Raw genomic sequence first — 14,161 nt, forward strand, 5'->3', positions numbered from 1 at the left:
CACCCTACCATAATGCACAAACCCACAAACCCTCATTTTAACGTACAGTGAGATGGATGCAAATGTGCTATTAGTGTACTGTTCGTTTTTACCAAAATGCTGTTGAAGTATTGATTTTTTCCAACAAGTTAGGAAATATATAAGCCACAATTGACAATATTCAAAAGCAAATTTAAGACAATTAAGCCTTTTTTTGGAATGGAAAACGGGTTTCCTTTGTTTCTCTTTACAGTCGTCATGACAGCTTAACGCAAGTTTTTAAATTCTGATCCTGCAGCTTATTTAACCATCGGCTTCTAGATTCGATTCCAATAGCATTTTCATCTGACGTTTGTGTTATTTATGCATGTTACATATTGCTACTTTCAATAAATTTAAAGGAATTATGCGCGTTCACTGGGTCGTCGACTAACCTTTTCTTTTCTAGTTCTCCTCTATCACGCTACTCTATATGTTACCCTAGTGCACAGAATACCTTCTGGACAAATAAAAACCGGGACCACTCACAAGTCCTACAATAACAATGGCGGCAGTGGCCAGCCTAAAGCATATTTTTGGTTACCGAACTGGAATTTCTGGATCTATAGTGTTTCTTGATGATCAGACCATTGTTTATCCATGTGGATCTAACTTAATCCTCTACAACCTCGAACAAAAAACGCAAAAGTTTATTGCAGGTTTGGAAAAGTCAGAAGGAATGACAGCTCTTGCAATCAGTCCAAACAGAAGGTACATTGCTCTTTCTGAGAAAATGCCGGATAAGCCTGTCGTAACCGTATATGATGTACACACTCTACGCAAGAAAAAATCATTGCACGCCCCTGACATTCATTCCAATGAATTTGTTAGCTTAGCTTTTTCTCCGGATTCAAAATATCTTGCAGTACAGAGTGGGAGTCCTGAATGGATTTTAACATACTGGTCATGGGAGAAACCAAAACAACTCGCTAGTGTTAAAACGTCTACATCTAACCCCATCAAACAAGTTAAGTTAATACATTTAGATCATTTAGCTAATTAGATCTCTTTCAGTCCTCAAGATTGTACATTAATATGTGTTGTTGGCACTGATATCATCCGTCTGTATCGCTATGCGGAAAACAATCTCAAAACATATGGCATAAATAAGGTTGAACCCCGAAACTTCCTTTGCCATAATTGGATTGATGGTGAGAAGATTGTTGCCGGAACTGAGGACGGACGATGGATATTGGTGGAAAATGGAGAATCAAAATTGGAATATAACGTTTCTGCTATAAATGAAAAAAATGGAACATATCGGGAAAAGTATATATTAATCGTGTCTATATTTTTGGCATCAATGTTAAAATAGTTTTTTGAGTTTATCGTAAACTTAGCTTTGAGCTTTAGCCATCTTAAAATTTTATCTGCACTCTTAGTTATTTGATAGCCTGGAATCGAGTTAATGAATATTTTCACACTCTGGAGATAAAAACCCATATTTTCATTGCTCCACCGTTTATTTATTCGAACGCATTTACTTTTGTTCATATTCTGCCGCATAACAGTTATACTTTATGAATTTGAAATGTGCGGTGATAAATAGGCATGTAAGCTGACCAAAGCAAATTCATCACATAATTTATTGCAAAAAGGCAGTGATTTTGTTTAGTGAATGAAAAGTTCTATGAAATACGACTATATAATGACCACTATTAAACTCTAGCAATGTTTTTATGTTTTGCATCGATATTGTACTTAGAACAAACTTAGGATAGGCTCTCAACTGCTTGTTATTATGAATCACCGCTAATGGTACGTAAGGGTACTGATAAACTACGGTATTAAAAAAGTTGAAGAGGAATCGTAATAAAGGTATGCAAAACTATTTTGTTTTCGAAACTCTGCTAAATTCCATATCACCAACCTTCTGATAAACTAGTCTCAGTACCACTTCATTAATTTTCTGTCAAATATGAGTCATTAAAAATCCTTTCAATATGAGAATTAAATGGTTCACAGGTCAATAATTTGGTGAGTTGAAAGCGAAAATGAGATTCAATACTTTCGGAAATTTGATAATAATAATGCAAATGAGACAATAACTAGAAAACGAGTATGTTGATAATGGTGTAGTAAAAGTGTGTGGTTACAATTGTTTGGAGATAAAAAAGACGTTTTTACAGAGATCATTGCTAATTTATTGTTTGGTGATGTATTCCTCCACTCATTTGCGACTAAATACCTAGTTTCAACGCTTGTTTCCTCTAAAGAGTAGGCGGATGTGGATTACACAGTTTACAACTATTGAATTTGATAGCATTGTATTTATCATATATTTCACTAATCATCGAGTAATAGTAGAGTTGTTTATTATGAGTGAAGTACGGATAGCATGGACGTTGTTTTTTATACCTTTACCAGGTATTTGATTTTGACAGTTTATTGTCATCAGTTGACAGTGTTTTTAGACTTGGGGTTAATTTATTCAGTAAGTCAGTCATTAGCAGTGTATAATTTTAGCCTCACTAGTACAAAGTTCTCAAAATATACGAATAGTCTCTTGGAGTCTACGAATAAATACTGGTAACTTAAAAACATCTATTTCTAAGGGCCACACTTCATCTCAATAAACTAGAACAGAACAAACTGCCACGTAACATAATCTATTCTTATCTGATAGAAGGATATCCCAACTACGACACAAGTGGTGCAAGTTGATAAACGCCAACTGAGCTTTCCGAATACATGTAGAAATTCCGTCAGACACCAGCCCACCAGGGATGATGAGGCTTTCAAGTCAAGTGAAGTGGTGGATTCCCTGATGTACTTCACTTTTTATCATTTATTAAAATGATTTTACATATCATAGCAAAAATTTGTTTTCAGAGGGTGAGGAACTCATTCAAACCATTCATACATTATTATTTAAGGTGATCAAAATACTTTTTGTTATGTCACTCTCCAACAAAAAGAACTTGAATGTTTGTATATTCCAAATCAACATGCGAATTTCTTAAAGAATAACCCTTAAAAAATTAGCTGTAAAACGACTTTAGTCAGTATTATTTTGAAAGAAAAATCGACTCAATGTGGCCAACTCATTTATAACTTTAGGTCTCATTATTCTTGATTGACCCAGGTTTTCCGTAATATTAACTATTTAATTTTTATTGTTAATTTGAAGTGTATTGCAGGGCTCTGGACATTTGTTATAGTAAATGAAGTACTAAAAATGCAGTTCTGTCACATAAAAAGTAGTTGAAATAGACTGGTACTCTACAGGATAACAACTTGAAATTCTAAAACGTTGTTATGAAGTTTGATTGTTCTTAATTTGAGTTATTTTATGTCAGGAGTCTATTTTCTTAATAAACGTGTTCGCTTTGTTTTATCCACAGTCTTATTGCTTATATTTTAAAATATTGAACGACTGAAATTCCCATGAATCAATGTAAGGACAGCAAGGGCTGGTGAAATGCAGTAGTAATAAGTTTCCGAAATTACGCACTATAACAAGTCCTGAAATCAAATCGTACATTAGGCCGCTTGGTTGTAGCTTGTATGATTAATATAACCAATTACTAGATACCTTGAAATGACTCAAAATTGTCCTCAATACTGCAGACGCATTCAATCTTTATCTTTCAATACATGCCAAGTTTTTAAACCCCTCATATTCTATTTCTTTCACTAACTTATATTTTTTTCGAATTGTATCTTCAATGCTTAATCTTTTTTAGTATCATTAATGCTATTACTTCATCTACTACTCTGGAATTGACCCTAACATCTTTATCTTGCCAATATTAACTGGTTATCGCAATTAGAACCCATATACACATGTATTAGATTTTACGTTGGATTTGACTGACTGAACAACTATTATGAATAGTGGTTGACATAACAATTTAATTTAGAAAGTAATAAATTTTAACATTTTGTCTACTTTTTATTCTATATAGTTGAAATCATGAGTCAATTGAAGCTAGACCACCATGGAATACCTAGAAGTATTGAACGGCCGTTTCGTCCTACTGTGGAACCAGTGGAGTCCAACCAGGTCTATTAGGAGATATCAACTCACTGAAGACATTGGTGGATGTGTCGCTCAATTTCATGGATTGGTTGAAGTTAGACATGTTAGGGACTCGCTCACAAGACCGACAGGTCGTGGGTTCAAATCTCACGAGGCGGAATCGTGGATGTGCAAGTCTGAGGAGTCTCACAATAGGACAAAACGGCCGTCCAGTGCTTCCAGGTTTTCCATGGTGATCTAGCTTCAATTGACTCATGATTTCAACCATCTAAAATTACTACGATCTCCACAACCCCCTTCTGATACTTTTTATTCATTTATTGTTTTCTTTTCCGAAAGTAAATCACACACAAATAAAATCTCTTTGTTTTTAATTTCTTAGCAAAGATATTACACAAACAAAAACTAGTATAACAGCATTAGCATCAACAGCAAAAGGTTTACTTGTAGCTTCTTCATCTGGTATTGTTTATTGGTTTGAACATATTACTGCAGATCATAAGCTGCGTCAACAATCCCAACAACAAAATGATAAACATGAAAAGAAACCTATAACTTCAATTAATCTAGCAACAAAAAGCACAACTAATCAAACAAACATCTCTGCCTCAACATCATTAAAAGATGAATATCAGTTACTAGGTAGTGTATGTTTACCTGAAGATTTAATAATAAATAAAGATTCTGATTATAATATTATTCCAATTATTACACAATTACAAATTAATCCATCAGAAGATTTACTTATCGCTGCAACAAATACCCATCAATTATATCAATTTAATTTAAACAATATTGATACAAATATAAAGAATAGTGAATTAGCAGTAAAAAATGATGATATCAATGGTATCAATAAAGAACAATATAATCCAAATGAAACAATGAAATTTATTCCAGTATCTCAATTATTTCATAATGGTCAAATAATTGGGATGGATGTATGTCTACGTAAACCATTAATAGTTACATGTGCAACAGATAGAACTGTAAGAATATGGAATTTTGAAACAAAGTATGTAACCTACTTCTTTTCTCTATATATTGAAAGTATGTTTAATGAGATTACAATTTATGGACAACCTTTGAGCAATGCTAAAATCACCTTGGATTGTCCACATACTTACTAGAAACAGACGAGTGCTATATATTAGTTTAAGGAATTAGAATTAGGATTTACAATTAGATGTTAAATTCAAAATTTTCATCACAAGCTGACATCAACTATAATGTCAAAATGGTATTGAACCAAATGAGTGAATGAATTTCGCGCCAAAATAACAGATCTGCTATCGTAAATCTGATTGGTTCGTCCACAAATTCTAGTCTCATCGTATGCTTATCGATTTGTTTGCTTATTGATTGATGTGATTGGTTCAAATGAGTCTGTGGATTTTGATTAATCTGACCAGGACTATCTTAAATCTGATTGGTTCGTCCATAAATTAGAGTCTCGTCGTATGTTTATCAATTTGTTTGCTTATCGACTGAGGAGATTGGTCTGTGAATGCCGATTAATCTGACCAGGACTAGAGAGATATCAAGGTCAAGATATCTCTAGATGATTGTTTTTGTTTTTACCCAAGGACATCTTAGCAGCACTACCTAATTAGTACTTTATGCAAGATTGAACATAGGCCTCTCAAGTTTCCTGAAGAGTAAAGTAGTTTTAGACAAGTGAGCCGGTGTATAACGGTTCCTGACTCCGAGTTCAGTTTATTGGCAAAACAAATAACTGAAATATTTAATCCTACATTCTGGTATTTACCTTCAATCAATTGTTAAAAATCAGATCCATACTAAACATACATCTTGAGATGACATCAGTGAACTATTTCAACTGTTATTGACTAATGTAGCAAAGGAATTATGTAACCAGCTAACGAGACACTAACCAACATATACGCTATGGTCAGTTTTCTACTCTCTCAGTCATCCATTATAGGTTTTGTGGTGACATTTATAAGTACGAGATTCTTTCATATTAGAAAAACTTATTTTCATAGTCAAGGGAGTATGTTATTTTGATCATTTCGATCACAAGTTCATCTTTGCAAAACCAAGCCAAAGTAGATGGATGAATCATTTAATCGTTTGATGATATAACGGTGACCAACATAACAGGTAATGACAAAGTTATTTATGATGAATAAACTTTATTGATCATATAGAGCAATTATTTGTCCCGATTCTCGGATTTTTTAACTATTTAGAATCATTTACAATAATCTACCCATTAACAAATGAACGCAATAAGTTTATTGATAACTGAATTGTAAATAAGTAGTATATAAGTCAAATCTTCTATACGATGTACGACAATTCTCCGTTTAATCCTGTGAAGCGGTTATAGGTTTATACTGGGATGAAATGTTGATCCTACCCGTTTTATAGTAGTTCCTTGAGATTAACTAATCTATATTTTGCTAGTCTCTAAAAGCTTAAGTATAATACTAATAAGTTAAACCCATAAAAGAAATTGGCTGTTTTCACTTATCGTATGCCCACCCGTCGTCTATCTCGCCAAGTGATGTATGCTAATGTTTGAATAAGGTGAAAGAAAATCAAGGGTACCAAACTAAAACGTGTTATCAGTCCGCGAAGTCAGTGACAATTGGTCTGAGCTAAGATAATGAATTCAGATTACCTAGTTAGGATCAGTGCGATCAATTTTTGGGGACATTGAGTGACATGGTACTCAAGAGATTGCAACAACGTAGATACATCTGCTTAAACTCTTCCGTTATATCCTATGTCTTTAAATTAACCTATACCTTTTATTTTACGGATTTTTCCGTTCTTTTAGAGTCACATTCTTTTTGCTTTTGATAATACCCCTCCTAACACCTTGATATTCATCTTGGTAACTTCATCTTTTTGTGCGTACGTTGTATGGTAAACTGAACAGATGCATATACGTGGTAGATTTTGCGTAAAGTTTGATCGACTGACTTAGTCACTGTTCAGCCCAATTCACAGTAATAGCTGACTTAGATATAAGTTAGAATACAGCTAGAGATTGTTAAACTAAGACATGAAATCAAGCCATCATTGTAGGTCATAGCCATGTCGAAATCTGTAGATTTCTTGATTAGGACTCTGATATGGTGAGGGAATCAGAAGTAGTCAAATGAGAAGGTCAGTTGATCGTAGTCAGAAGTTAACCTGAGGGATAAATGCATATCACTAGCTAAGAAATGGATTGATCTTATATATATATTTGGTATCCTACTATACTTTCCCGTTCACTATTGTGTTCTCGCTCAAGTAACCAGTTGGGGGGGTTAGGTTCGGCCTGATACATGTTATTTATTAATATCATCCGATTTCGGACATCGCCTGTCATCATAGCTTCATACAATAATCATGATTTAAAATAATAATGTTTGTAATAATCATCTTATATTGTATATTTTGAATAATTCATTATTTATCAAAAGGGGGACTGATAGGTCCTGGGTTCGAATCTCACGAGGCGGGATCGTGGAGTTCCACAATAGGATGAAACGGCTATCTAGTGCTTCCAGGTTTTCTATGATGGTGATCTAGCTTCGATTGATTCATGATCTCAATTATATAAAATCCATTCATTTAATCTTTTCTTTTTATTTATTCTATAGTGATCTTGAATTAATCAAACAATATGCTGAAGAAGTATACAGTGTAGCACTACATCCAATTGGTTTATTTATTTTAATTGGATTTAGTGATAAATTACGTTTAATGAATATATTAATTGATGATTTAAGAATATTTCATGAATTTACAATACGTAGTTGTCGTGAAGTAAGTGAAATTTGTTACCATAGAGATAATTCCTGAGTATCATCTTCTCCTTTTTATGATATATTATCTTGATAGAAATGTACAATAGAAATGTTCAATAAATAAGAAGTTATAAATGATCTGTTCTACTTTATGGCTGCGAAATGTGGTAATTAAGAGTAGAAAATACTCGTAAGTTACTAGTATTTAACCACAGATGTCTTAGAAATATTGCTCGCATCTCCTGGGGTCACCGGGTAAGTAATAGTGAGGTTAGACACAGGGTATTCAGGAATGGTGATAAATCAGTTGATGAGGTTGTACATTTTCATCGACTGAGATGGTTGGGCTACGTGTTACGTATGCCTGAACACCGATTACCACGACGCGCAATGCTGATTAGTATTGGGGATGGTTGGAAAAGAGTTAGGGACGGCCAAACCAAAACGTGACATCAGTGCTTGAAGTCACCAACTTCTAGTCGGAGTCGTGTTGGTAGGTGCAGACTACTTGGTTGGGGTCCGCGTGACTATCGTAACCAATGGTTAGAGTCTATTGATGATATGGCTCAGAATCGATCACAATGGTGTAGGTGTATACACTCTCTGTGTTCCCTTACACCGTGAGAATAAAATTGCTTCATATCTATCTTTCTTTCTGTACTATATCCTTATATACAATCTTTCTTTTATATATTACCATCACTAAATTAACTACTTCTATGAATTCAGTGTGTGTGAACAATAAGAAATTTTCACATCACCATACATCTAAAAGGCCATAAAGTTTATTAGGGTAGATTCAAGGTTGAAACAAATTATTTCTGTAAATACGAAAGGGGTTTGAAGTTAAGAATAGCTAGGGCTTCTATAAACCTAAGAATTCGTCTTTGACATCTATTACAGGACGTTTTAGAAGATATGTTGATGTCAATTCTATGGTACGCTTTACTTATATATTTTACTATCGACTAACATTGTTTTCTACTTTCTATGTTTATCATAACATTTGACATTAACTAATTCTGAAGTTACCTGGAGACATGTCCCATAACCGTTAATTAGACTGTATGATTACTCCTCCTTACGTATACGTGTCCATACAAATGCATGGATTGGTAGGATGTGACTTAATCAGTTGTATTATGTATGGAATCATAGAATTAGTTTTTTTTTCGACTCTCTTCTAGATGGTAAAGACATATAAACACTTTTCTTGACAACAATATTGAGAAGGGATTTTAGTTTTAACTGAATTTTCACAACTGCCTTGACAAGGTTATATTTGACAAGACACTATGAAGCGTATAGTGCCAATACCTTAGATTTTTCAGATCAACTCTGTCTTTTCACTGGTCCATTAAAATTCATAGAAAAGCATTGATTGCTTTTAAATACAAACAGTTGTTTGATAAATCGTTCTACCCTTCCTAATGATTGATAGTTATTTGTGTGGAAATAAATAAGGAATTGCATTGGAAAGACTGAGTTATAAGTGTAGTGTTGAGGTTATATAACGAAAATTTTTCGAAAATACTTTACGATTATGTTAAATAACAATAGGACGAAACGGTCATCCAGTGCTTCCAGGATTTCCATGGTGGTCTAGCTTCAATTAACTCATGATTTCAACTATATAAATAACATTTATTCAAAGATTTCACAAACTTCTCTTCATGAGGTGTCAAGACGTTTAATACTTCATCAGAAAAACACTAAAAGAAAGTAAACCATCCCATTGACTTTGCAATCGTTAGATTATAGCAGGTTCTACAACTTGGAGAATGAAACACTTATGTGTTCGATGAAGATGTCAGTAATTAACGAGAACAAATTATGCTTTGTTTCAAAGGTTTACACAAGACATCGCATAAGCATGATTGACTGACAGGCCGTCTAAACAAAGCAGAGACTAAAAAGATAGTTCTAAAGAAATAAGAATGTACGATGAGAAGAGTAAAATTACTACAACAGCGAAATATCAGTGCAAATAAAGAAAATAATTAGATAACAACAAAACCATCCAGTCACATGTTCAGTATAAATTTGATTATATATTATCAAACTACTGAATAGTAGTCAGTAGCGTGGCTCATTATACAAAAAAGATGACCGGAGGGTAAATGATGTGAATGACAGTTTTTTAATCATTGTGAGAATATGAACTAACTGTTCTTCATCTATTTACCATTCAGTTCGCATCAATTTTTTATAACTGTCGTCCAATCTGAATTAAAGTGTGTATTTGTTTGATGTATATTCAGATTCTGAGTACACGTGATCGATATGCAAATGGTTGATAAGTTACGAGATAAAATAGGGAACTAAACAGTTGCTTGATGAGTACTGTTTTCATATGAGATCGACTTTTGGAGTTAGCTTATGTTTATTCAAAAAAAGATCGGGAGATTTTGATCAAATATTTACCTGATGCAGATCATTGTCCTTATTCATTTTTAGCTAAATTAACTGACTACATTTTTCTACTTCAATTGATACTATTGAAGTGAACGAGAACACAAGTGGGGACAATCGGATGTATTTGAATACAAAATTACAAAGTCTCTTAGTAAGATTTGAGAACCTTACAGTACATACATACAGTACATATCGAGGCAATACGCATAGTATGCACATATGCCAATTAGAGACTGACCAGTTGCAGTCCTAACACATCGATGGGAAGATTCAAACAAACAATACTAAATGAATTTAGTACATGCTTCGTTTACAAAATGTCAATCAATCGTCTCAAATATGACTGTTTCTTTTGCAAATATCAGTCAACCGTCTCAGACTTCATTGTTCTTTCAACTCCATACCAATCATTCTTTGTTCTCGTTCTTTTTTCTTTGGTCTTCTTGACCATCTGTCTCCAGCTACTTCACTGTCGACTGATGACACATACTACTTATATCTGTGGATATCACTAGCACACACCACACTATCATTGTTTTGTTTACTTGATTTTTATTTAACTGACCGTTTTGTACACTGTAGTTATGGTAAAAAGTAGCAAGTTGGCTGGATTTAACATAAATTAGATGTAATATTAGTCGGAATTAAAGTCACCTAGACTTCAACAATGATAATTTGGCTGGGTTCAAAACATAAATATCATGATTTTTAAATCATGGAGGGAAATGTTTTAGCTTAGATGGTTGTTGTTAGGTTACATGGATTAGATTGTTCCATTACCAAGCTTTTATTATCGTTCTGGACAATGTAGACTTTCTCATGAAGTAAACGCTAACGATGCCTATCAGCGATACTTTCTAGTTCAGAGAAATCATTCATACCTATACAATATACTTAAATTCTATCTGTCGTTTCATATTAGAGTCACTGTTATTATCATATTTAAATGTATTTAAAAGATTTGAAATTAAGTAACCGAATTTAAATCTGAAAACTATTCGCTCCTTTCATAGTTGAAAGCGTGAGTCAATTGAAGCTAGACCTTCAGGGAAAACCAGGAAGCATTGGACGGCCTTTTTGTCCTATTGTGGGACTTCTCAGCAGTGCGCATCCACGACCTCGCTCTTTATCAGTACAAACTCTATTAATAACACTTAAAAATTCCAAGCTTATTTGTTGATAAAACTGAACGAATCATAAGACACTATTTGTACTGGTCACTAGTCCAATCCTGATCTGAATGTCATCAGTAGTACGTATTAACAACATTCATACAACATTTAGCCTACAACACCTACATGTTTTATTGATTAAGATATTCGCTGTAACACTATGTTGCAATTCAATATCAATATGGAGATTTGTAAAGATTGTAGTATTTTAGCAGTTGAATTCATGAGTCGATCTAGGCTAGATCACCATTAGATACCTGAAAGCATTGGTTGGCTGTTTCGTCCTAGCACAGGACCCCTCATCAGTGCGCATCCATGACTCTGCATATTCGACTCCAACCCAGGACCTTTGGTCTCACGTGTGGACGCTTAACATCTAGAACACTGAGTCAGTTGGGATCCGACGGTGTTAATGTCTAACTTCAATCGATCCGTGATCTCGCTCAACCTTTCGTCCATTATCTGAGGTGGATAACTGTCTTACACCCGACACGGAATGAACTCCACTGTCCACAGCTTTTTTTTAATACAGTGCTATCTTTACAAATGTTTTACTTACTGTATATCTAACTTTTGCATCATTTTTTTTTCCAAAAAACTAGTGTGCTTTCAGTAATGGTGGACATTTAATTGGTGCAGTCAATGGAAATGTTATACAAATTTATTCAACAACAACATTTGATAATCTCATTAATTTAAAAGGTCACAATGGTAAAATTCGTTCTATCATTTGGTCAGATGATGATTATAAATTAATTTCTTGTGGATTAGATGGTGCTGTTTATGAATGGGATACACAAAAAGGTTTGTAATCCATTTAATAAAAAACAGAATAACTAAAATGATATTGTTATCACTTATAATTATTGATCGAATTAGTTAAATGCACTCACTATGGATGTGGCATGTAGCACGAAAGTTGACTACATTAACAGAGTGACTGATACCAATGGTGGTTCGGAGAGAGGTCAGCACTCAAGGAACACAAAAAGAGGTAATACTTAACAAAATATAACGATATGAGTAAATTCCATAGTAAATGTTATATCTTAAAAGATAAAGTAATCCATTGATGTTGGGTCAATTATATGACATTAACATGTTATCAACTTTACAATCCCAATACAAATGGATACAAATCACAATTTATGGGATGTTTAAAGCGTTTATCGTTTCAATATACAATCAATCAGCAAATTATTCTTATATTAATTATGTATGGATCATATATAGTTGAGATCATTAGTCAATTGAAGCTTGACCACCATGGAAAACTTGGAAGCACTGGATGGCCGTTTCGTCATATTGTGGGACTCCTCAGCAGTGAGTATTCAATAAACTGAAAAATCAGTAAATAAACAAAGAATGAGAGAACATTATAAAGATACTACGATGAACTAACAACAAGTACATGAATTGTTTGTCATCAGTTCATGTTAATATTTGAAAATATCATACAACAATGAAAGATATTATTGTTAAGATGGATATTGGTGAAGATTTGTAGTTTAGGTGGTTTTATTTTGAACAACATTGTCAGTAATAATTTTAAGTACTATTTATTTATTTATTTAAACACATAAATGTTGGTACAAAGGAGCACCGGATATATATGCGCCAGATAAATCATTCGATTTGTGTGAGGGCTGTGATATTGACCGGGTGCCCAAAAGTAAGCAGGTGATTTTCTTAGGCGGCCATACTCCGAACCTATGACCTACAGGCCTAATCCACAAGACAGTGGAACAATGTAAGGAGATACAGTTCCATAGTAGCCGGTGACCAACAACAGGTTCATACGCCATTTGTTCTTTCAGGATCGTGGTGCTCACGTGCACCAGTGGTTTGGAATCAGGGTTTTCCAACTCCCTTTGGTGGACTCTCCGTATCCACCAACCCGGTTGAAGCGCCGGACATTCGCTTTTGGTCTTCTCAATTTTGTAAACAACACCCGTGGTGTGAGAAGGCAGTGAGTAGGACTTCCGTAGCAGAAGCTATATACACGTGTCCATGTGAGAGCATTTCGGAGGGGGGAGAGCGAGCATTTGAGGGAACAAATTTTAAGTAAAAGTGAATTATTTGAATCTCCTAGCATACGACTAATAGTTTGTCTTATCGATCTTCACCTTGATTAGTTATTGTCACCACTAAGCTATCATTGTTTGCATATTTATTTTGATTGTCTCTCCTTTTAACGTGATCCTCAATGTTTTGTGATCTGTTGATAAATCGGATCTATTCCAATGTGTCTGTTAAAGCAAACATATGACTGGGTTGTTTAGTTATGTTCATTCGTTCAAATAGTTGGTCAGTTGATACTGTAGATTGAATATATACATCAAGTTCATGATCAATTTATTTCAACTGCTGACCACCTCAATGTGTTCAACTTGAACTGTTGACCAGATAATTGAATATGATACAGCTCATGACCCTTTCAATAAAAACTGTTATTCAGTCTTTGATTTTTATGATCGGTTAATCCTAAAGACTTCATATTCAGTCTTATTTGGTTCGTCGCGTTGATTAGTAGTCTTTGGTTATAACAGATAGCTACAACAGTGTATTGATAAAGTTCCAACAATGACATTAACTACTAAATATTAAGTAAGTAAGTAATATAATTACATACAGTAAAACATTGAATTAAAAAAGAAACTTTTTCGACAATAGTTAACTGTCAATCATTTTCATGCATACAAATTCCAAATCAGTCTTATTTTGATTTTCTTTCATCATATAATGAAGTCGATTTATGACTTCCTATGTAATCGTCTTTCTTATTCTATCAAAGAACAAACGAGCTA

The 14,161-nt window shown here is 33.8% G+C and overlaps 1 protein-coding gene across 1 annotated transcript in view; it reads left to right on the top strand.

Moving 5' to 3' along the window:
- Positions 1 to 523: 523 nt before the first annotated feature.
- The window catches only part of Smp_062970 (WD-repeat protein, putative), a gene marked incomplete at both ends in the record, with an annotated part of 35,970 nt that continues 22,332 nt past the window's right edge, over positions 524 to 14,161 (top strand). Inside the window, 5 exons of the mRNA XM_018790699.1 lie at positions 524 to 985; positions 1,022 to 1,287; positions 4,383 to 5,015; positions 7,621 to 7,786; positions 11,957 to 12,158. Of these exons, the coding sequence (XP_018646093.1) occupies positions 524 to 985; positions 1,022 to 1,287; positions 4,383 to 5,015; positions 7,621 to 7,786; positions 11,957 to 12,158 (1,729 nt within the window). The remainder of the gene's footprint in view (positions 986 to 1,021; positions 1,288 to 4,382; positions 5,016 to 7,620; positions 7,787 to 11,956; positions 12,159 to 14,161) is intronic.

This window comes from Schistosoma mansoni (assembly GCF_000237925.1).
Source record: "Schistosoma mansoni, WGS project CABG00000000 data, supercontig 0041, strain Puerto Rico, whole genome shotgun sequence".
NCBI classification, from domain to species: domain Eukaryota; kingdom Metazoa; phylum Platyhelminthes; class Trematoda; order Strigeidida; family Schistosomatidae; genus Schistosoma; species Schistosoma mansoni.